Source organism: Entelurus aequoreus, linkage group LG24 (assembly GCF_033978785.1).
Source record: "Entelurus aequoreus isolate RoL-2023_Sb linkage group LG24, RoL_Eaeq_v1.1, whole genome shotgun sequence".
Classification (NCBI taxonomy): Eukaryota; Metazoa; Chordata; class Actinopteri; order Syngnathiformes; family Syngnathidae; genus Entelurus; species Entelurus aequoreus.
Window position 1 is genome coordinate 34433953 of NC_084754.1, and position 23853 is coordinate 34457805.

At 40.0% G+C, this 23853-nt stretch overlaps 2 protein-coding genes across 5 annotated transcripts in view; one reads left to right on the forward strand and one right to left on the reverse strand.

The window, feature by feature from the left end:
• Positions 1-23853, reverse strand: part of sergef (secretion regulating guanine nucleotide exchange factor) — a 70487-nt gene that overhangs the window by 18596 nt on the left and 28038 nt on the right. Inside the window, exon 11 of the mRNA XM_062035509.1 lies at positions 13560-13678. Coding sequence (XP_061891493.1) covers positions 13566-13678 — 113 coding nt within the window. The 3' untranslated portion in view covers positions 13560-13565. The remainder of the gene's footprint in view (positions 1-13559; positions 13679-23853) is intronic.
• Positions 1-23853, forward strand: part of kcnc1b (potassium voltage-gated channel, Shaw-related subfamily, member 1b) — a 44605-nt gene that overhangs the window by 15157 nt on the left and 5595 nt on the right. Inside the window, exons 2-4 of one of the 4 annotated variants that reach the window (XM_062035504.1) lie at positions 5807-6722; positions 12795-12968; positions 18255-19270. In XM_062035504.1, the coding sequence (XP_061891488.1) occupies positions 5807-6722; positions 12795-12968; positions 18255-18364 (1200 nt within the window). In that variant the 3' untranslated portion in view covers positions 18365-19270. Of the gene's footprint in view, positions 1-5806; positions 6723-12794; positions 12969-13788; positions 15120-18254; positions 19271-23853 lie in introns of those variants that run through there. The other 3 variants (XM_062035503.1, XM_062035505.1, XM_062035506.1) reach the window with 3 other exon arrangements.

Here is a 23853-nt window from a genome sequence, read left to right on the forward strand (position 1 = left end):
AGAATTGACTTCAATCAATAACGGAGCAGCATCTCCTCATCCGTGGCTCATTAAAGTAACAACAATGCTGGAAATGCACCCCGGGAAAAACCGTCTGTCTGGAACTCTCTAATAACTAAAGTTCCTTGGGTGAATAATGTACACTCACTACACCAGTATGTTTTAGCGCTTTCATGGCAAGTTTACTGACAGATATAAGTAAGAACTTTACACTACTTTATATTAGATATGGCAACAGCGGAGGATGAATGTCACATAACAAGAAGATAGAGAAAAAGAAGAAGCTTATCGACTACTGTGTTGGCACGGACTACAAAGGCGCAATTTTTCAGGACTTATGCAGATCCCAAATACAGATCAGCAGGTACCAGAAGGTAAGAAAAGTTTCTTTTGCATAATATTGCGAAACAAAATGCCAGATAATATGTCTTACCTTATACACACTCCATAATAATACTCATATGTTGAAGCACAGTACAATCCATCAAGCGGTGCGGCTTAATAGCTTACCAAAGCCATACTAAAACATTTTGATAGACTTTTGAGCGCCGTGTGTAATGTTCTATATTTTCAATGGAACATATCAAACATATAAAATTCACTTTAGTCATATTGCAGTCTACACATATCTCTTATGGTTGACTGCCATCTACTGGTCACACTTATCGTTTCACCATGTGCCAAATAAAATAGCTGAGGTCGGTAAGCAAAACCAGAATTATTCCGTACATTAGGTGCACCGGGTTATAAGGCGCACTGTCGAGTTTTGAGGGGGAAAAAAGGATTTTAAGTGCGCCTTATAGTCCAGAAAATATGGTAATAAAAGAGAATAAGGAACTACTTTAAACATTGTGTTGATATTGTTAAACTGCCAATAGCACTCACCATAAATACACCGAAAAATGTACAGTTAAAGGCCTACTGAAATGAGATGTTCTTATTTAAACGGGGATAGCAGATCCATTCTATGTGTCATACTTGATCATTTCGCAATATTGCCATATTTTTGCTGAAAGGATTTAGTAGAGAACATCGACAATAAAGTTTGCAACTTTTGGTCGCTGATAAAAAAGCCTTGCCTGTAGCGGAAGTAGCGTGACGTCACAGGTTGTGGAGCACCTCACATCTGCACATTGTTTACAATCATGACCACCAGCAGCGAGAGCGATTCGGACCGAGAAAGCGACGATTACCCCATTAATTTAAGCGAAGATGAAAGATTTGTGGATGAGGAAAGTGAGAGTGAAGGATTAGAGGGCAGTGGAAGCGATTCAGATAGGGAAGATGCTGTGAGAGGCGGGTGGGACCTGATATTCAGCTGGGAATGACTAAAACAGTAAATAAACACAAGACATATATATACTCTATTAGCCACAACACAACCAGGCTTATATTTAATATGCCACAAATTAATCCCGCATAACAAACACCTCCCCCCTCCCGTCCATATAACCCACCAATACAAATCAAACACCCGCACAACACACTCAATTCCACAGCCCAAAGTACCGTTCACCTCCGCAAAGTTCATACAGCACATATATTTAGCGGCACGCACGTACGGGCAAGCGATCAAATGTTTGGAAGCCGCAGCTGCATACTCACGGTAGCGCGTATCCAACTCAAAGTACTCCTGGTAAGAGTCTCTGTTGTCCCAGTTCTCCACAAGCATGCGTATCCAACTCAAAGTCCTCCTGGTAAGAGTCTCTGTTGTCCCAGTTCTCCACAAGCATGCGTATCCAACTCAAAGTCCTCCTGGTAAGAGTCTCTGTTGTCCCAGTTCTCCACAGGCCAATGGTAAAGCTTGACTGTCATATTTCGGGAATGTAAACAATGAAACACCGGCTACATGTTTGTGTTGCTGCAGCCGGCCGCTAATACACCGCTTCCCACCTACAGCTTTCTTCTTTGCTGTCTTCGTTGTTCATTAAACAAATTGCAAAAGATTCACCAACACAGATGTCCAGAATACTGTGGAATTTTGCGATGAAAACAGACGACTTAATAGCTGGCCACAATGGTGTCCCAAAATGTCCGCTACAATCCGTGACGTAACGTGCAAACGTCATCATACCGAGACGTTTTCAGCAGGATATTTCGCGGGAAATTTAAAATTGCACTTTACTAATCTAACCCGGCCGTATTGGCATGTGTTGCAATGTTAAGATTTCATCATTGATATATAAACTATCAGACTGCGTGGTCGGTAGTAGTGGCTTTCAGTAGGCCTTTAATACATGTTTTCGGTATCTGCCTATCTCACTCATGAAGGATCGCTATCAGAATCGGCAGCAAAAGACTCTGGTCGGAACATCCCTAACTGATAGTTGATCAGCTAAATGTGGTCAGTGGTAACAGTGACATACTGCAGAGGTGTGAGATATCGTGTGTTTAGTTTGATATGTGTCTAGTAAACCATGATGCTGTTTCACTAAAGCAAGAAGAGGGAGGCTGGAGCTGATAGAACAAAAGTCATTGGGCTGTGAATCAAGTCAATAGTTGAAATGGACAGGAAGCAGAGGTTTGTAAATAGCAGCTCAGAATTGACATGTTGTAATGAGGGGCCTGTTTTCCATCTCAGCTTGCATGAATGGACTTGAATGAGTGAGATGCTGTTTTCCTCCTTTTACTCGGCGGACTAGAAGACTCATGCCCTATTATCTGTCCCTCTCTCATTCATTCAAGACCCCACCCAGCCTCTCTTAACTAAACTGTGCATTAGCTTGACAGCTCACTTTCACTCACTGAATCTAAATTTAGTGAGTTTATATTTCCCTGTGATCTGCTTGTGGCACGTTCCCAGCTCCCCCCCCCCCCCCCCCCCCCCCACTTTGCAGGTATGGTCACACATTACTGTAATCCAGTATGATCGGATGAAAGCGCAAGGACAGGGTTGCAATCAATACCCAGGAGAGCGTACTGTATCGGTTACACCCGTGTAGCAAGTATAAGCATCAGAAATATCAGAGGCTAAATGTGATGAAATGCAGTCATCGGATCAATGCCGATGACAAGCAGAGTACACGCTACACCCTGCAGGGTTTCTCATAAATAGGGGACTTCATCTTAATGAGCCTCAGCCTGCTATTAGTTGGTCACCTGGTCAATGTGACCTTGAGTGGGGAAATACTTGCTATAAAAATGGCCCCGAAAGGAAGAACCTGAGTTTTACATGCAGTCACAGGAGCAGAAATGTATGCTGTTGCTTTGGTGAAAGGCATGACTTTGCGATGGAGCAGAGAAGAGAAGGAAGTGTTGAGCATTTACGCTGCACACCAAATCTGATTTGTTTGCCCTCAAGTGTCAAAGATCTGATCTAAATGCTCCATAGTGCTTCAAATCTGATTTTTTTGCCATCAGGTCAGATCAGGAGGTAGTCCTGAATCCGATTGGAATCTGATCTTTTCCAATGTGACTTCAGTCTAAATGTGGTATGTCAGCTTTGGGCAAGCTACGAAATGATGCAGTCGCCAGCGGAAATGGATATTACATCACAACATCCGGTTTTGGTTTTTATTCAAGAGGGAAGAATTTTCGGTGCATCACTTGTCAATAGTGCGCAAATAATAGGCTATATGTGTTATATTAATATATATTTTGATTACGAAGAAATAGCAGAATTGACGCTGTGGCGCATTTGCTTACATGTGGGTTGAAAAATAAAGCTCCCGTAGATCCATGCTGATGTTCGTGTCTCCTCTATAAAGAGAACAACCCTCCCAAATACATTACACTATATTCAAAAACCCGAAACCAGTGAAGTTGGCACGTTGTGTAAATCGTAAATAAAAACAAAATACAATGATTTGCAAATACTTTTCAACTTTTATTCAATTGAATAGACTGCAAAGACAAGATACTTAACAATCAAACTGGAAAACTGTTATTTAGTGCAAATTTGAGCTCATTTGGAATTTGATGCCTGCAACATGTTTCAAAAAAGCTGGCACAAGTGGCAAAAAAGACTGAGAAAGTTGAGGAATGCTCATCAAACACTTATTTGGAACATCCCACAGGTGAGCAGGCTAATTGGGAACAGGTGGGTGCCATGATTGGGTATAAAAGCAGCTTCCATGAAATGCTCAGTCATTCACAAACAAGGTTGGGGCAGAGTCACCACTTTGTCAACAAATGCCTGAGCAAATTGTCAAACAGTTTAAGAAAAACATTTCTCAACGAGATACTGCAAGGAATTTAGGGATTTCACCATCTACGCTCCGTAATATCATCAAAAGGGTCAGAGAATCTGGAGAAATCACTGCACGTAAGCGGCATGGCCGAAAACCAACATTGAATGCCTGTGACCTTCGATCCCTCAGGTGGTACTGTATCAAAAATCAGTGTGTAAAGGATATCACCACATGGGCTCAGGAAAATTTCAGAAAACCACTGTCAGTAACTACAGTTCATCGCTATATCTGTACGGGCAAATTAAAGCTCTAAGATGCAAAGCAAAAGCCATTTATCAACAACACCCAGAAACGCTGCCGGCTTTGCTGGCCCGATCTCATCTAAGATGGACTGATACAAAGTGGAAAAGTGTTCTGTGGTCTGACGATTCCACATTTCAAATTGTTTTGGGAAACTGTGGACGTCGTGTCCTCTGGACCAAAGAGGAAAGGAACCATCTGGACTGTTATAAGCTCAAAATTATACACCACCATACCATCTTAGATGGTATGGTGGTGTATTAGTGCCCAAAGCATGGGTAACTTACACATCTGTGACGGCACCATTAATGCTGAAAGGTACATACAGGTTTTGGAGCAACATATGTTGCCTTCCAAGCTACATCTTTTTCATGGACGCCCCTGCTTATTTCAGCAAGACAATGACAAGCCACATTCTGCACGTGTTACAGCGTGGCTTCGTAGTAAAAGAGTGCGGGTACTAGACTGGCCTGCCTGTAGTCCAGACCTGTCTCCCATTGAAAATGTGTGGCGCATTATGAAGCGTGTAAAATACCACAATGGAGACCCCCGGACTGTTGAACAACTTAAGCTGTACATCAAGCAAGAATGGGAAAGAATTCCACCTGAGAAGCTTCAAAAATGTGTCTCCTCAGTTCCCAACGTTTACTGAGTGTTGTTAAAAGGAAAGGCCATGTAACACAGTGGTAAAAATGCCCCTGTGCCAACTTTTTTGCAATGTTTTGCTGCCGTTAAATTCTAAGTTAATGATTATTTGCCCTCAAAATAATAGTTTCTCAGTTCGATCATTAAATATCTTGTCTTTGCAGTCTATTCAATTGAATATAAGTTGAAAAAGATTTGCAAATAATTGTATTCTGTTTTTATTTACCATTTACACAACGTGCCAACTTCACTGGTTTTGTACTTTCATTTAATTTCATGTAAAAAAAACCCACTTATTTTTAAGGTGTTGCGACTTTAATTTTATTTTGTAGTAGTAGCGACTTCCTACCGGTCAATTTTCTTGGTTTTGACTTTATGGAAGTGCACATGCAAGTGACGTGGAGGCCACATTGGGGCCACATGTGTGTTTACACTGGATTCTGATAAAAGTCTTATTTCATTTGCAGTGTAAACAGTCCGCTGGAAAAAATTTGATGTAAAAAAAATCTAATTTGGGTCACTTTGGCCTGCAGTGTAAACGTAGTCATTGATTGTTCCCGTTGAATGGCACTTTGTAAGACGCAGAGCACTGATAAAGCAGATGTTGTTGTCTCAGATGAAATTGCATTGCTAAAAATGGCTGCCTGGGCTTGATTACATTGCGTGAATGATCTCACTCTACTCTCTCTCCTTCTTCACCCCCCTTCCATTGCTTGCTCACCACCGCCCAGTGGGTGGCCCTGGCCTCGCTGTTCTTTATCCTGGTGTCCATCACCACGTTCTGTCTGGAGACCCACGAGGCCTTCAACCCCATCATCAATCGCACAGAGGTGGAGTTGGTGGACAACATCACGGTGGAGCGCATCTACCAGGAGCCTGAGACGGCGGCCTACCTCACCTACATCGAAGGCGTTTGCGTGGTGTGGTTCACTTTTGAGTTCCTAATGCGAATAACTTTCTGCCCAAACAAATTTGACTTCATCCGGAACGCCCTGAACATCATCGACTTTGTGGCCATCCTGCCCTTCTACCTGGAGGTGGGCCTTAGCGGGCTCTCCTCTAAGGCAGCTAAGGACGTACTGGGTTTCCTCCGAGTGGTCCGCTTTGTAAGGATCCTGCGAATCTTCAAGCTCACTCGTCACTTTGTAGGTTTGAGGGTACTGGGCCACACCTTAAGAGCCAGCACCAACGAGTTCCTTCTCCTCATCATCTTCCTCGCCTTGGGTGTCCTCATCTTTGCCACCATGATCTACTACGCAGAACGGATCGGCGCTAACCCCAACGACCCTCGAGCCAGCGAGCACACGCAGTTCAAGAACATCCCGATCGGATTCTGGTGGGCCGTGGTGACCATGACCACCCTAGGCTATGGGGACATGTACCCTCAGACGACCTCCGGAATGCTGGTGGGAGCCTTGTGCGCCCTGGCAGGTGTGCTGACCATCGCCATGCCAGTCCCCGTGATTGTCAACAACTTTGGAATGTATTACTCCCTGGCCATGGCGAAACAGAAACTACCAAAGAAAAAAAACAGGCATATTCCACGAGCACCCCAACCTGGTTCTCCAAACTTCTGTAAATCAAGCATCAGCTCACAACATCAGAGCCCTATCGCCCACGACGATGTCTTCGAAATCAAGTTTCAAGGTAGGATCAAACTCTTTCAATATAACTGATACATTGCGACACCCTATGATTCATCGTTGGTGTGTTGGCCTTAAGAAACACACATCACCATTTATCTGTTCCCACACTTCAGTCAGCTGATGAGTCAGACTTCAGACTTTCCCAGCAAACCATTTTAGATGTAAATGTTAATTTACTGTCACACTTCAAATAAATCACTGGATTCGACTGACCTACTGTACACAGCCTCAATCACTTACTCACCTGTGTGTGTCTCTCTGTAAGAAAAAGTTGAACATCTGCCACTTATTCAGCCTTAGTTTACAGCATGAGAATCATTCTTCACTCTTATGTCAAGCTAATATAAATCACTGCTGCGTCATAATTCTATCGTTCATGTTAATGAGCCAGTCATTAGATTAAGTTTGTTAGTGAATATGACAAACCTACAATATTTTGAACAAATTTGATACTCTAACATTTTAACAATGCAGAATAAAGTGTATTTAAAATTAAATCTAATAATCAAAAGAAGAACGTTAATTTGCAGTAGCGTATTTTTCGGATTATAATTCGCTCCGTAGTATAAGTCGCACCGGCCGAAAATGCATAATAAAGAAGGAAAAAAACATATATAAGTCGCACTAGAGTCGCATTTTTTGGAGAAATGTGTTTGATAAAATCCAACACCAAAAATAGATATTTGAAAGGCAATTTCAAATAAATAAAGAATAGTGAACAACAGGCTGAATAAGTGTACGTTATATGAGGCATAAATAACCAACTGCTATGTTAACGTAACATATTATGGTAAGAGTCATTCAAATAACTATAACATATAGAACATGCTATACGTTTACCAAACAATCTGTCACTCCTAATCGCTAAATCCCATGAAATCTTATACGTCTAGTCTCTTACGTCAATGAGATCAATAATATTATTGGATATTTTACGCTAATGTGTTCATCATTTCACACATAAGTCGCTCCTGAGTATAAGTCGCACCCCCGGCCAAACTATGAAAAAAACTGCGACTTATAATCGGAAAAATACGGTATCAATTGTTACTATTTTTTTAAACTCACTTGTATCTTTCCTACAGCGTCCTTTGCAATAGATTATGAAAATGGGGAAATGATGTCATCTAGGATAAGCAATAACTACTTTCTTTGCTGAGGAGTTGGCAACACTGACCTCAGCACAGTGTTGTGAACTTGGCAACTTTCTTGTTAAAGTATCTTTGTAACTCCTCGTAGACACTTTCTTTCTCCAAAGCGACTAGCAACAAATCTAGCGACTTTTTGGACATGAAAGCACGTATCTATTACAAGCGGCAGCCTGTCTGCTCTTTGACAACTAGTACTGAAAACACATTTTTATTGTACTTTGAAGTGCAATGATAATACATTACCATTCCATTTAAGTCAGAGCAAAGAGGAGACGCACACCCACACCCACACCCACACCCACACCCACACCCACACCCACACCCACACCCACTCTGTGCACACCCACTCTGTTTCTGCCTCGGTCAGAGTGAGATGTAAATGTCAATGTTTCATCACTTCAGATAAAAACAAACCTGTCGTTAATGTTAATGAGCCAGTTAATAGATTTGGTTCGTTTGTGTAAATCACAACCCTTCAGTCTTTTCATCAAATTTGGTACGCCAACATTTAACGGTGTAGAACAAAGAAAAATACAACTAAGAATCATCAAAAGAAAATTAATTTACAGTAATTATCACAATTTGCATTTTTTTTACCTCACTTTTTATGTCTTCCACTCCGTTATTCCTCTCTCCTACAGCATTGCAATCAATGAGGCAATGATGTCATTGATCAACTTCTAGCAACATTGATGACAGCCACTAGCTACTTTCCTTACTAAGGAGTTGGCAACACTGGAAGATAAAGAGAGTTCAGAAGAGATTGAGGACAGTGAGGACGTAGATGTAGAAAAGATACAAATTGAGAACACGGATGCAGATGATGAGCCAGCAGACAAAACAGTGGACATGAATTTTAGTTCTAACTTTTGGTTCATTAAGACTAACATTAGGAGGCCACAGTGGATGGAAAGCTGCTGGAGGTGTGGACATTAGTCTTAAGTATAAATTGACGTTGAAACAGGCCAAATCGGTGTTAAAAAAGGCCAAAAATATTTTGAACGCATCTCACTCTTGTCATTTTCTGAAAGTTGGCAGCACTGCGCTCAGGCCTGAAACTATGCGCTGACTAAGGTTGCATTGCTAACTTTCTAATGCTATATCCTACACGTGTGTGGATTGACAACAAAAGGCTTTTCTATTCTACATCATGTAAATAACTCGGCCGCTCTGCTGCGAATTGTAAACCATGAATTGATTAACGTGGAGCCCGACTTAAACAAGTTGAAAAACGTATTTGGGTGTTACCATTTAGTGGTCAATTGTACGGAATATGTACTGTACTGTGCAATCTACTAATAAAAGTTTCAATCAATCAATCAAAAACAAATAGATGCTGAAGGCTAAAAGGTAACCTACAAGCGCTTGTACGCTACAAGTAACATGGGGAACGTAATAACGGATTATATAACTTGCCAAACACAGTAGGCACCGATCCAATTAAAAGTAGTTTTTAGGAAAATCATTCTTTATTATGCCAGAGTACACTAATGATAAATAAATGATAAATGGGTTATACTTGTATAGCGCTTTTCTACCTTCTAGGTACTCAAAGCGCGTTGACAGTATTTCCACATTCACACACACATTCACACACTGATGGCGGCAGCTGCCATGCAAGGCGCTAACCAGCACCCATCAGGAGCAAGGGTGAAGTGTCTTGCCCAAGGACACAACGGACGTGACTAGGATGGTAGAAGGTGGGAATTGAACCCCAGTAACCAGCAACCCTCCGATTGCTGGCACAGCCACTCTACCAACTTCGCCACGCCGTCCTAATGCTATTGTTTTGCAGTGGAAGGCTAAGCTAGCTACACAACAACTCGAGCTAACACTTCTAACATATCATTCACACATTTCCAACATACTGTTATTATTATTTTTATTACGTTTAATTTTCTCCTCTATTACCATAAATAGTAGGCAGCAAGCCCGCCATTAAAATTACAAACCCCGTTTCCATATGAGTTGGGAAATTGTGTTAGATGTAAATATAAACGGAATACAATGATTTGCAAATCCTTTTCAATCCATATTCAATTGAATGCACTACAAAGACAAGATATTTGATGTTCAAACTCATAAACTTTATTTATTTTTTGCAAATAATAATTAACTTAGAATTTCATGGCTGCAACACGTGCCAAAGTAGTTGGGAAAGGGCATGTTCACCACTGTGTTACATGGCCTTTCCTTTTAACAACACTCAGTAAACATTTGGGAACTGAGGAAACTAATTGTTGAAGCTTTGAAAGTAGAATTCTTTCCCATTCTTGTTTTATGTCGAGCTTCAGTGGTTCAACAGTCCAGGGTCTGCGCTGTCATATTTTACGCTTCATAATGCGCCACACATTTTTGATGGGAGACAGGTCTGGACTGCAGGCGGGCCAGGAAAGTACCCGCACTCTTTTTTTTACAAAGCCACGCTGTTGTAACACGTGCTGAATGTGGCTTGGCGTTGTCTTGCTGAAATAAGCAGGGGCGTCCATGAAAAAGACGGCGCTTAGATGGCAGCATATTTTATATGTGGCGTTTCTGGGTGTTGTTGATAAATGGCTTTCGCTTTGCATAGTAGAGTTTTAACTTGCACTTACAGATGTAGCGACAAACTGTATTTAGTGACAGTGGTTTTCTGAAGTGTTCCTGAGCCCATGTGGTGATATCCTGTACAGATTGATGTCTGTTTTTGATACAGTGCCGTCTGAGGGATGGAAGGTCACGCTCATTCAATGTTGGTTTCCGGCCATGCTGCTTTGCTTACGTGGAGTGATTTCTCCACATTCTCTGAACCTTTTGATGATATTATGGAGCGTAGATGTTGAAATCCCTAAATTTCTTGCAATTGCACTTTGAGAAAGGTTGTTCTTAAACTGTTTGACTATTTCCTCACGCAGTTGTGGACAAAGTGGTGCACCTCGCCCCATCCTTTCTTGTGAAAAACTGAGCATTTTTTGGGACGCTATTTTCATAGCCAATCATGGCACCCACCTGTTCCCAATTAGCCTGCACACCTGTGGGATGTTCCAAATAAGTGTTTGATGAGCATTCCTCAACTTTATCAGTATTTATTGCAAACTTTCCCAACTTCTTTGTCACGTGTTGCTGCCATCAAATTCTAAAGTTAATGATTATTTGCACAAAAAAAAATGTTTATGAGTTTGAACATGAAATATGTTGTCTTTGTAGCATATTCAACTGAATATGGCTTGAAAATGATTTGCAAATCATTGTATTCCGTTTATATTTACATCTAACACCATTTCCCAACTCATATGGAAACAGGGTTTGTATTTTTTTTCCGGAAAATCCATCTTTTAGTGAAGGTTTGTGCTTGAAGTGTAGGCTAATCTTTGCACATTCCAACTGACTTCTTCACAGAAGAAGTCTCATTGCCACAAACCATAAAAGTAAAAGTAAAACACTTTTGAGTTCAGATGAGGCTGAAAGTTAGTGTAGTGACTTGTGCCGGGTAAAGCAAACAAACAGAGCATTTTCCTTCATTCGGTTTCACCGTGGACATGATGGTGTAGCACAGACGGTTTTACTGCAATTTAAATTGGCTGGATCACGAAAGGATGTTAAGGTAAATGTCTACTAGGGTTGTACGGTATACCGGTATTAGTATAGTACCGCGATACTAATTAATCATATTCGGTACTATACCGCCTCTGAAAAGTACCGTTCTGCCCCACCCAATTGGTGGATCTACACCTAACATCCACTGTAATTATACCAAGTACAGTATCGTATCTAGTTGATACTACTATAATTACGTTGATATTTTTTGGCATCACAACATCTTCCGTTTTAAAAAAAAATTATATTATGTTTATAAACTCAGGAAATATGTCCCTGGACACATGAGGACTTTGAATATGACCAATGTATGATCCTGTAACGACTTGGTATCGGATTGATGCCCAAATTTGTGGTATCATCCAAAACTAATGTAGAGTATCAAACAACAGAAGAATAAGTGATTATCACATTTTAACAGAAGTGTAGATAGAACATGTTAAAAGATAAAGTAAGCAGACATTAACAGTAAATGAACAAGTAGATTAATAATTCATTTTCTACCGCTTGTCCTTAATAATTTGGACAAAATAATAGAATGGAAAATGACACAATGTTACTGCATATGTCAGCAGACTAAATTAGGAGCCTTTGTTTGTTTACTTACTACTAAAAGACAAGTTGTCTTGTATGCTCACTATTTTATTTAAGGACAAACTTGCAATAAGAAACATATGTTTAAAATACCCTAAGATTTTTTGTTAAAATAAAGTCAATAATGCAATTTTTATTTAGAAATGTACCGAAAAGTATTGAAATAATTTTGGTACCGGTACCAAAATATTGGTATGGGAACAACACTAATGTCTAGCATATTCGCTGACGTCAAACTTGACCAAAATGTCACACTTGAACAAAATTCCAAACAGAATGTTTGGAGGAAGTATAAAGAAGGTATAAAAGATTGTTTTTATAGCAATGCCTCACCATTTTGATTGATCATTTTCGGGGCTTATGCTGATCCCAAATACACATAAGCAGGAATCTTCAGGTAAAAAAAAAAGTTGGTTTTGCATAATAGGCCCCCTTTAAAAGAATGTCTATGAAATGAGATAATTAGAGTGAGTTTTGCATGATGTGAAAAGCGAGACGACTAATTGGAGCACATGGCCTATTAAGGGGAAGGCCACTGTTTAAAGAAATGATGGTAAGTAAGAAATGATGAGACTTGGTAAATACACACTGACCCGCTGAGACAACTGGCACAGATGACACAGCAGTAACTACACCTGCAGTATCACTATTGTACAGAACTGTGCACTTGGAGTGCGAACATAATCGCTGGCACATGACACCACATTTCCTTTCTTTGTGTGTTTGCTTTTTCTACTTGTCACTTGCTAAAGATTCCAAGCTAAACGGCGAGGCTGCCAACGCGGCCCTGGCCAACGAGGACTGCCCCCACATAGACCAGGCTATATCTCCGGAGGAAATCTTCAGCCCCGGAGAAAGAGAGCGGCCCTGCTTCCTGGTCACCACGGCCGAGCGGCCCAACCACACGGGGGGCAGAGTGAGGAGGGGTACGTACAGTAACAGCCAATCACAGGCCCCTGTAAGATACTGACACGGCATAGGCTGTAGACAAGACACACACCCCCCCCATCTTTGCCAAGAGTGAAACACCTTACAAAAAAAACCACACAACTGCAAACCTCCTCAATCATTCCCTTTGTACATATTCCAAGTTAAGGCCAAGCACAATCACCACAATAGCAGTTGTCTACATCGACACAATATATTTTTCGATACCATACATAATGTACTACCCTTATTTATTTACCAGTAAGAAAAAAAACTATTTTGAAGATTTATATGATGTAGACTGTGTTGTGTTAAATGCTAAAGAGTATATTGATGTGCAATGTATGTACTATTAATGTGCTTTATTGGATCCTGACTTGGAGTACATTGCTCCTGGTCACGATGATGCATGAAGTGTCTTGCTGACGGGTGCTATCAGGATGGTGAAGGAGCACAACACAATTTGGACTTTCAAGTGGCTCAAGCCCTATTATTCTAATTATGTTGTTCAAAACATTCCCCAAAAAAACGCTACACAACTTTGTAGCTGTGATTTTCCAGCAACAACATTCCCTACCGGTGGTGCCTACCTTTTTCTAGTGATCTATTCCAAACCATTCCAGTACCACCCGGTTGCATGCCCTTGTCCTCCGGATGCACTCAATGCATGGAGAAATCAGATCTGTCTCAAGTCTGTGTTGACCTGTTTCTTTGGAGACAAAAACAAGAAAGCAACAGGTGTAGTATTTACCAACGAGGAGCACAAAAACAACAACAACAACAAGTCATGTCATGGATCCAGTGCTGCAGTGTACTCAGAACGTTCTCTGTTTTTCAACTGAAGGTTATGAAAAGCCTTGGAGCCTTAACAGCATGTCTGGCATGAGCGGGGATGCCTCTGGAGTGTCCGCCCTGCCCTGCAGCCCACCCTGTCTAATGCAGCACTCACATTCTCCCATCCCATCCATTATGTAGCATGCTTGAGTAGCAGACACAATGCCATTGGAAGGCCAGCCCACCTCCTCCTATATTTCTTCTCAGAATTGTTGATTTCTTTTTCTCCTGCTTTCTCATTATTTTCCTGGAAAAAGTGCATCTCAACTGTTTCCAATACTTCCCAAGTGTTCTCCTTGGGGGTGTCATCATATCCTGTAGACTAGAAAGTCCCATTGGCGACATGCCACCCGTGCATGGGTCACCTGAGCTGCAGACAAACCACTGTTCTACTACCTTTTTCCCTATGTTGACTTCATTGCCTGTTGCTCTGTTGCTTTTGATCTCACATACCTTTCTAATCTCATCTGCTTTTGACAATTCTGTCAAAGAATTCATAAGATGTGATAACACATTTACAACACATTTCTTTTCCATTGCCGGCTGTTAAGGAAACTCCTCTTAAGTTCTTTGTATGTTGCAAAGTTAACAATTGTGAAAGCGCACACCAGGCGTTTACTTTTTTTAAGCAGCAAGATGATGTCCAATGCACTATGGAGATGATGACAATTATTATGATACTAGTGATGACTAAAAGTCATGTGAACACAACTAAAACTGTTTGTTCCTTTGCATGAAGTGCATGACAAATTATGTTCCACAATTGTATTGCAGTACCTGTAACAAGCAAACATTTTCTTTTCAAAAGCATCTAAGCTTTGCCATTTTTATGCATTTTTGAGACAGCTTTTGAAGCGACTCAGTCATAGCAGAGATTTTTATGTAGCTGCCATTCATTGCCTTTCCCCAAATTCTAAATTGTTTTCATATTTTCATGTATTCATCTTGACTGGGGCCATTTAAAAAAAAAAAAAAAACTTGAACTATTTAGCACAAAGCCAACCTTTGCGGCTAAAAGCATATATGTTTTATTTTTCAACTATACCCCACTAGTAGTGAGAAGCTTTTTTTTAACTGCAGCTGCTGTTATGGCTAAAATACAGACACAAATGACAACAATGGTGCCTTCAAATCAAGTGAGGCAATGTAGAAGAAAAAGATTTTGACACAATACAACACTGTTGTAGCATTTAAAAGCTGCTCGTGACTTCATTTTTATAAGGTGGTTGTTGTAGACTAAGAATAATCTTTAGGAGAGACAAAAAATGTTTTCATTAAAGAAGCACAATATATTAAACAAGGGCCACATTAATATATATATATATATATATATATATATATATATATATATATATATATATATATATATATATATATATATATATATATATATATATATATATATATATATATATATATATATATATATATACACACACACACACACACACACACACCGCACAGACCACAAGTTTGGACACAACTTCTCATTCAATGCATTTTCTTTATTTTCATGACTATTTACATAGTAGATTGTCAGTGAAGGCATCCAAACTATGAATGAACACATGTGGAGTTATGTACTTCACAAAAAAAGGTGAAATAACTGAAAACATGTTTTATATTCTAGTTTCTTCAAAATAGCCACCCTTTGCTCTGATGAGTTTCAAGCACACCTGTGAAGTGAAAAACCCTTTCAGGTGACTACCTCTTAAAACTCATCGAGAGAATGCTTAGTGTGCGAAAAAGTAATCGGAGCAAAGGGTGGCTATTTTGAAGAAACTAGAATATAAAACATGTTTTCAGTTATTTCACCTTTTTTTGTGAAGTACATAACTCCACATGTGTTCATTCATAGTTTTAATGCCTTCACTGACAATCTACAATTTAAATAGTCATGAAAATAAAGAAAACGCATTGAATGAGAAGGTGTGTCCAAACTTTTGGCTTGTACTGTGTGTATATATACAGTTGTGCTCATAAGTTGACATACCCTGGGAGAATTTATGATTTCTTAGCCATTCTTCAGAGAATATGAATGATAACACAACAACCTTTCTTCCACTCGTGCTTAATGGTCGTGTGAAGCTATTTATTGGCAAACAACTGTGTTTACTCTTTTTAAATCAAAATGACAAAAGAAAGTACCCAAATGACCCTGATCAAAAGTTGACATACCCCAGTGACTTTGATCTGATAACATGCACAAAAGTTGACACAAACAGGTTTGAATGGCTAATCAAGGTTCCAATCCTCACCTGTGACATGTTTGTTTGTAATTAATGTGTGTGTATAAAAGGTCAGTGAGTTTCTGGGCTTCTGACAGACCACTGCATCTTTCATCCAGTGCTGCACACATCTTTCTGGATTCTGAGTCATGGGGAAGGCAAAAGAATTGTCAAAGGATCTGTGAGTATCATTTAAAAGGTAATTGAACTGCATAAAACAGGAAAGGGGTATAAAAAGATATCCAAAGAATTGAGAATGCCAATCAGCAGTGTTCAAACGCTGATTAAGAAGTGGAAAATGAGGGATTCAGGTAGACCAGCAAAGATTTCAGCCACAACTGCCAGGAAAATTGTTTGAGATGCAAAGAAAAATCCACAAATAACCTCAGCTGAAATACAGGACTCTGCAAAATTGTGGTGTGGCTGTTTCAAGATGCACAATAAGGAGGCACTTGAAGAAAAATGGGCTGCATGGTCGAGTCACTAGAAGAAAACCATTTCTGCACAAATGTCACAAAGTATCCCGCTTACATTACGCCAAACAGCACAGACAAGCCTCAAAACTTCTGGAACAAAGTAATTTGGAGTGATGGCTTTCTTCTGGCGACTCGACCATGCAGCCCATTTTTCTTCAAGTACCTCCTTATTGTGCATCTTGAAACAGCCACACCACAATTTTTCCGAAAATGCTATATTTCAGCTGAAGTTATTTATGGATTTTTCTTTGCATCTCGAACAATTTTCCTGGCAGTTGTGGCTGAAATCTTTGGTGGTCTACCTGAATCCCTCATTTTCCACTTCTTAATCAGCGTTTGAACACTGCTGATTGGCATTCTCAATTCCTTGGATATCTTTTTATACCCCTTTCCTGTTTTATGCAGTTCAATTACCTTTTCTCGCAGATCCTTTGACAATTCTTTTGCCTTCCCCGTGACTCAGAATCCAGAAACATCTGTGCAGCACTGGATGAAAGATGCAATGGTCTGTCAGAAGCCCAGAAACTCACTGACCTTTTATACACACACATTAATTACAAACAAACCTGTCACAGGTGAGGATTGGAACCTTGATTAGCCATTCAAACCCGTTTGTGTCAACTTTTGTGCATGTTATCAGATCAAAGTCACTGGGGTATGAACTTTTGATCAGGGTCATTTGGGTACTTTCTTTTGTCTTTTTGATTTAAAAAGAGAAAACACAGTTGTTTGCCAATAAATAGCTTCACACGACCATTAAACATGAGTGGAAGAAAAGTTTTTATGTTATCATTCATATTCTCTGAAGAATGGCCAAGAAATCCTAAATTCTCCCAGGGTATGTCAACTTATGAGCACGACTATATATATGTATATATAGTTGATCTTAAATATCAATATTGATACTGTCCCAATAATTATGCACACATCCTTTCAAGGCACTTTAACATATTGTATGTTGACCAATCAGAAATGTCACAAATTTCTATAAGATTTAAGTATACGAGTATATTCATTTTGAATAGTTTTACATTTCAAGTCATGTCTCTTGTGGTGATTAATGGACATTTTATAAATATTATATATATATATATATATATATATATATATATATATATATATATAGGTATATTAAGAAAAACAACTTGTGAAGATTTGATGTGGAGAGATGCAGGTGGGGGAAAAAACCAGTATGGAATGTGGGTCTTCTTGGGGAAAGGTAAATGCATGTATTTTACATTTATGCAACAGAAAAGTATTCAAATAAAATATGTAAAGATAATCCTTGCATGAAATAAATTTTATACTCAACGAGTGTTTAGACTCCATTTTTATTCAACAGCACATGCATACATATTTGTTTTGTTTTTGGTCGATACTTGGGTACTGAAGGAAACAGAATACCAGCTACGATGAGAGCATGACATGAAGTATCCGCATGAAAATGACTGAAACATGGAACTCAACCTCTCAAAAGGCCGCATGACCGGGCATGTTTTTTTCAGTGAGTCCAACAAGACAATCCATCCTTGTCTGATGCCTTGGCCATACATAATTACATACGCATGGGAAAAACACATGGTAAACCTGCCTTTACCATGAGAGACTAATGGAGCACATTTTCTTTACCCTTTGAGTGTCATTTCACCTCTCCCTGCCCTGCGGAGGTATCAGCCATCAACCATCAATTCCCGCATAAAACATACTTGGTGTAATAATTTATTTGTGTTATTTTATATGTTTATAGAGACCCAGCGACAGCACCGGAGCAGACAACCAACTGAGTCAGTTTGTGTTATGAACCATGGTGTACCAACCACAATGTGTATGACCCATAACGGCCCATCACCCACTTAGATCGAGCATTGTTGTGTGTACCACTTGCTTTTTTCCAAAGGGTGTAACAGTGGCAACCTGCACATCCCTACACCAACTCAGAATAGATGTAGCACTGAGGACGTTTTGTTGTCAAGCCTTATGTAGCTCAGTATCTGTGACTGGTTACTGTCTTGTCATTTGTGTGCCTATATTTTTGGTGTATGACAGTGCTGTAAATATGCTTTGTGTGTGTGTGTCAATGTTTCTGAGTGATCATCAAATGTCTGTGTGGTGTGTCGAAAGAAACAAAAAAGGTTGCTTCTATTTTAAACCCTGTCACGTTAAACAGCTGGAAAACACACTTTTGCACTCTCATGCTCATCTCTTTAGAGACTTTTGCACTTTTTTGCACCACTGAACTTTTTTACATTCCGTTGATGTTTTTAGTCATCACAGAGAAAATGTCATACTTGAACACCATTCTTACCTTGTATCAAATGTGCTGTTATGAACTCATGCGGTAAATAATACAGTAGCTCTTTCTAGACTGTATTCAGACATTTTAACAAGTTGCACTTATTTTTTTCTAAAATGTATCCTTTAGCAGTGCTTTTTCAGTTGACAATCCAGTATAATTGGCATTATTGTATAATTATTATCATCTTAGCGCAGAAATACCGACACAAAAACACTGTATACACAACACTGGACAAGTGCCTCTCTTATGCAGATTCCTAAAATCAGTAGTTTAAAGAATACCATTGACAATTCCCTATTTCATTGTAAATCAGTCAACAGACGTTAATGAACCAGCAGTAGCAAAGTACACACAAAGTATAGTGGATGCAACTCAACAAACTCAGTAAGATGCCAGCTTTTTACGTTAAAAAACAAAAAAAATGGGGGGTGTCAAAATTAGTGATAAAAAATAGATAATAAATATTTTTAATCTCGCTTGAAAAAAAAGTGCTGACAACAAGTATTTCTTTTCAAATTACTTACAAAACCCAAAACCAGTCAAGTTGGCACGTTGTGTAAATGGTAAATAAAAACAGAATACAATGATTTGCAAATCCTTTTCAACTTATATTCAATTGAATAGACTGCAAAGACAAGATACTTAACGTTCAAACTAAAAAACTTTGTTATTTTGCTCATTTGGAATTAGATGCCTGCAACATGTTTCAAAAAGCTGGCACAAGTGGCAAAAAAGACTAAAAAGTTGAGGAATACTCATCAAACACTTATTTGGAACATCCCACGAGTGAACAGGCTAATTGGGAACAGGTGGGTGCCATGATTGGGTATAAAAGCAGCTTCCATGAAATGCTCAGTCATTCACAAACAAGGATGGGGCGAGGGTCACCACTTTGTCAACAAATGCCTGAGCAAAATGCCGAACAGTTTAAGACAAACATTTCTCAACGAGCTATTGCAAGGAATTTAGGGATTTCACCATCTACGCTCCATAATATCATCAAAGGTTCAGAGAATGTGGAGAAATCACTGCACGTAAGAAGCAAGGCTAAAACCCAACATTGAATGCCTGTGACCTTCGATCCCTAAGGCATCAAAAACCAACATCAGTGTGTAAAGGATATCACCAGATGGGCTCAGGAACACTTCAGAAAACCACTGTCAGTAACTACAGTTTGTCGCTACATCTGTAAGTGCAAGTTAAAACTCTACTATGCAAAGCAAAAGCCATTTATCAACAACACCCAGAAACGCTGCCGGCTTTGCAAGGCCCGATCTCATCTAAGATGGACTGATGCAAAGTGGAAAAGTGTTCTGTGGTCTGACGATTCCACATTTCAAATAGTTTTTGGAAACTGTGGACGTCGTGTCCTCCGGACCAAAGAGGAAAAGAACCATCCGGATTGTTATAGGCGCAAAGTTGAAAAGCCAGCATGTGTGATGGTATGGGGGTGTATTAGTGCCCAAGACATGGGTAACTTACACATCTGTGAAGGCACCATTAATGCTGTAAGGTACATACAGGTTTTGGAGCAACATATGTTGCCATCCAAGCAACGTCTGCTTATTTCAGCAAGACAATGCCAAGCCACATTTTGCACGTGTTACAAGAGTAAAAGAGTGCGGGTACCAGACTGGCCTGCATGTAGTCCAGACCTGTCTCCCATTGAAAATGTGTGGCACATTATGAAGCCTAAAATACCACAACGGAGACCCCGGACTGTTGAACAACTTAAGCTGTACATCAAGCAAGAATGGGAAAGAATTCCACCTGAAAAGCTTCAAAAATGTGTCTCCTCAGTTCCCAAACGTTTACTGAGTGTTGTTAAAAGGAAAGGCCATGTAACACAGTGGTGAACATGCCCCTGTGCAAACTTTTTTGCAATGTGTTGCTGCCATTAAATTCTAAGTCAATGATCATTTGCAAAAATAAATAAAGTTTCTCAGTTCGAACGTTAAGTATCTTGTCTTTGCAATCTATTCAATTGAATATAAGTTGAAAATAATTTTCCAATCATTGTATTCTGTTTTTATTTAGGATTTACACAACGTGCCAACTTCACCGGTTTCGGGTTTTGTAAAACAAATCGGTGGACATGTAGTCTTTGTCTTTGTCAGTCCAACTATCCCTCTTGGGGTCACGGGTGCATTGGAGCCTATAAGAGCTGCACTTGGGCGGAAGGCAGGGTAAACCCTGGACTAGTCACCACCTCATCGCAGGGGTGTGGCAGTAGTTACAATCTCAAACAAAAAGAAAAAGTCCGGACCTAAAGTCATAGAGAAATTTCTTCAGTGCAAACATTATTAATAAATCTGTGAAGCTGTATTTTCATTTGCACCTGAACTTTATTGGCAATTTAGTTCAGAAACATATTAATATAGTTTATTCAATTTAGCACTACACTATTGTATGTACATTTATTTTGTTTTCATTTTTGAGTCTCTTCTTATGCAATATGTTTGGTTCGTACTTATTTTTCTAATCAGTCTGACCTAAGTCTAAGGTTTATGTGTTAAATGAAAATATTTGTAATCAACACATCGTTTCATATCATTTGACTAGGTTGTAAATTGTAAGAAGTTTAGATATAAATATTGAATACAACTAAAATCAAGAGTAAGATGACTAATTCAGTGTCTCGTGTAGTAGAAAAGTTGTGCCCCCAGGTCCAAACGGTTAAGAGCCCCTGGTCTACTCCATGTTACAACAAGACAACATTCAAACTAACAAACAATAAACATACTTCTGATACATCCTTGAAGTTTACTAGGACTATTTTACACTATTTGCTAGATATAATTCATCTCATCACCACTATTTCAAGCCGCTAACGTTAGTTGGATGCTGTGGGGCTGTCATGGTTGACTAGACTCTGCAGCATTGTGTGGACATCAGGGGCCGTGCCTCTGGATTGGCAGACTGGGTTGGTGGTTAATCTATTTAAAAAGAGGAACCAGAGGGTGTGTTCCAATTATCGCGGTATCACACTCCTCAGCCTTCCCGGCAAGGTATATTCAGGTGTGCTGTAAAAGAGGCTAAGTCGGATAGTCAAACCTTGGATTTGGGTGGAGCGGTGTAGTTTTTGTCCTGGTCGTGGAACTTTGGACCAGCTCTATACTCTCAGTAGGGTCTTTGAGGGTGAATGGGAGTTTGCCCAGTCAGTCTACATGTGCTTTGTGGACTTGGAGAAGGCATTCAACCGTGTCCCTCGGGAAGTCCTGTGGGAAGTGCCCAGAGAGTATGCGGTATTGGTCCGCTCCCTGTATGATCAGGATCAGAGCTTGGTTCGCATTGCCGGCAGTAAATCGAACCCGTTTCCAGTGAGGGTTGGACTCCACCAATTCTGTTTACAACTTTTATGGATATCATTTCTAAGCGCAGTCAAGGCGCTGAGGGGATCCAGTTTGGTGGCTGCAGGATTAGGTCTCGTTTTTTGTGGATGATGTGGTCCTGCTGGCTTTTTCTGACCAGGATCTTCAGCTCTCACTGGATCGGTTCGCAGCTGAGTGTGAAGCGACTGGGATGAAAACCAGCACCTCCAAGTCCGATTCATGGTTCTCGCCCGGAAATGGTGGAGTGCCATCTCATGAGTTAAAGTACCTCAGGGTCTTTTTCACGTGTTCATGAGATCGACAGACAGATCATTGCAGTATCTGCACCTTGTATCGGTCTGTTGTTTACCGGTCGATCTACGTCCCTATCCTCACCTGTGGTCACGAGTTTTGGGTTATGACCGAAAGGACAAGATCACGAGTACAAGTGGCCCAAATGAGTTTCCTCTGTCGAGTGCACTGAAAAAACTGAAAATCTAAGTAAGATGAAATATCTCAAATAAGGCTGATATTTGCTTATTTTTTGTCTGATAAGATCATTCTTCTCACTAAGCAGATTTGATGTTAGTGTTTTACTTGTTTTAATGGTTTTGGTCCTAAATGATGTCAGTAAGATATTACAGCTTGTTGCTGAGATGTTATGAGCTATATTGAGTAAAACATGCTTGAAACTAGAATATCAAGTGTTGTGTCATCAACACTCACAAGTATAAAACTACTACTTATTTCAAGCATGTAAAAAAAAAAAAATCATGACTTTGACACAATTGTGTCTCATATTAAAACAGATGACAGCCTATTTTCAATGAAACAATAGAAAATACGTACTCATATAGTAGTACACTTGTTATTAGTGAGAATATACTGTACTTATTTTAAGGTATTTTTGGGTTAATTGAGGTTAGCTAATTTTACTTGCTTCGGAAATTCTTGACAAGCCAAATTGTCTTGTTCTATTGGCAGATAATTTTGCTTAGTTCAAATAAAATACACCTAATTTTTGTATTTTTTTCTTTTTGTTTTTGAACACTGACTTTTTGCAGTGTGGCGGGGCTCTCCCTTAGAGGTAGGGGGAGGAGCTCAAAGTAAAACCGCTACTCCGACACATCGAGAGGAGCCAGATGAGATGGTTCAGGAATCTGGTCATAATGCCCCCTGAACGCCTCCCTGGGGAGGTGTTTAGGGCACGTCCGACCGGTAGAAGACCACAGGGAAGACCCAGGACACGGCCTCCAGCTGGCCTGGGAACACCTCGGGATTCCCCGGGAAGAGCTGGAAGAAGTAGCTTGGGAGAGGGAAGTCTGTATTTGGGCGGAACTGTGCACAAACTTGATGATGATGTTCGAGGGATGAATGGGGAACCAATTATATGTATATAGGGCATACAGGATATAGGGTGTACAGTACGCAGTCCTGAGGGGAGCCAGTGCTGAGTGACAGGGTGGAGGAGCATAATTGGCCCACCTTAACAACGTATGGTTGGTTGGTCCGAAGGTTTTTTTTTATCCAGGAAGCTCAGCTTCTCCACCAAAATGTCAGGGATGATGGCACGAAATGCTGAGCTCTAGTCAACAAACAGCATTCTGACATTGGTGTTATGACAGAGAAAAACCTCTTTTTCGCCATCGCTGCATTTTTGTGCTGCATGACGTTAATGAGGTTCCACTCAGTCAAGCACAAGAAGAAGGCGAGGGAATTCGAAGGCATACATAGACAGT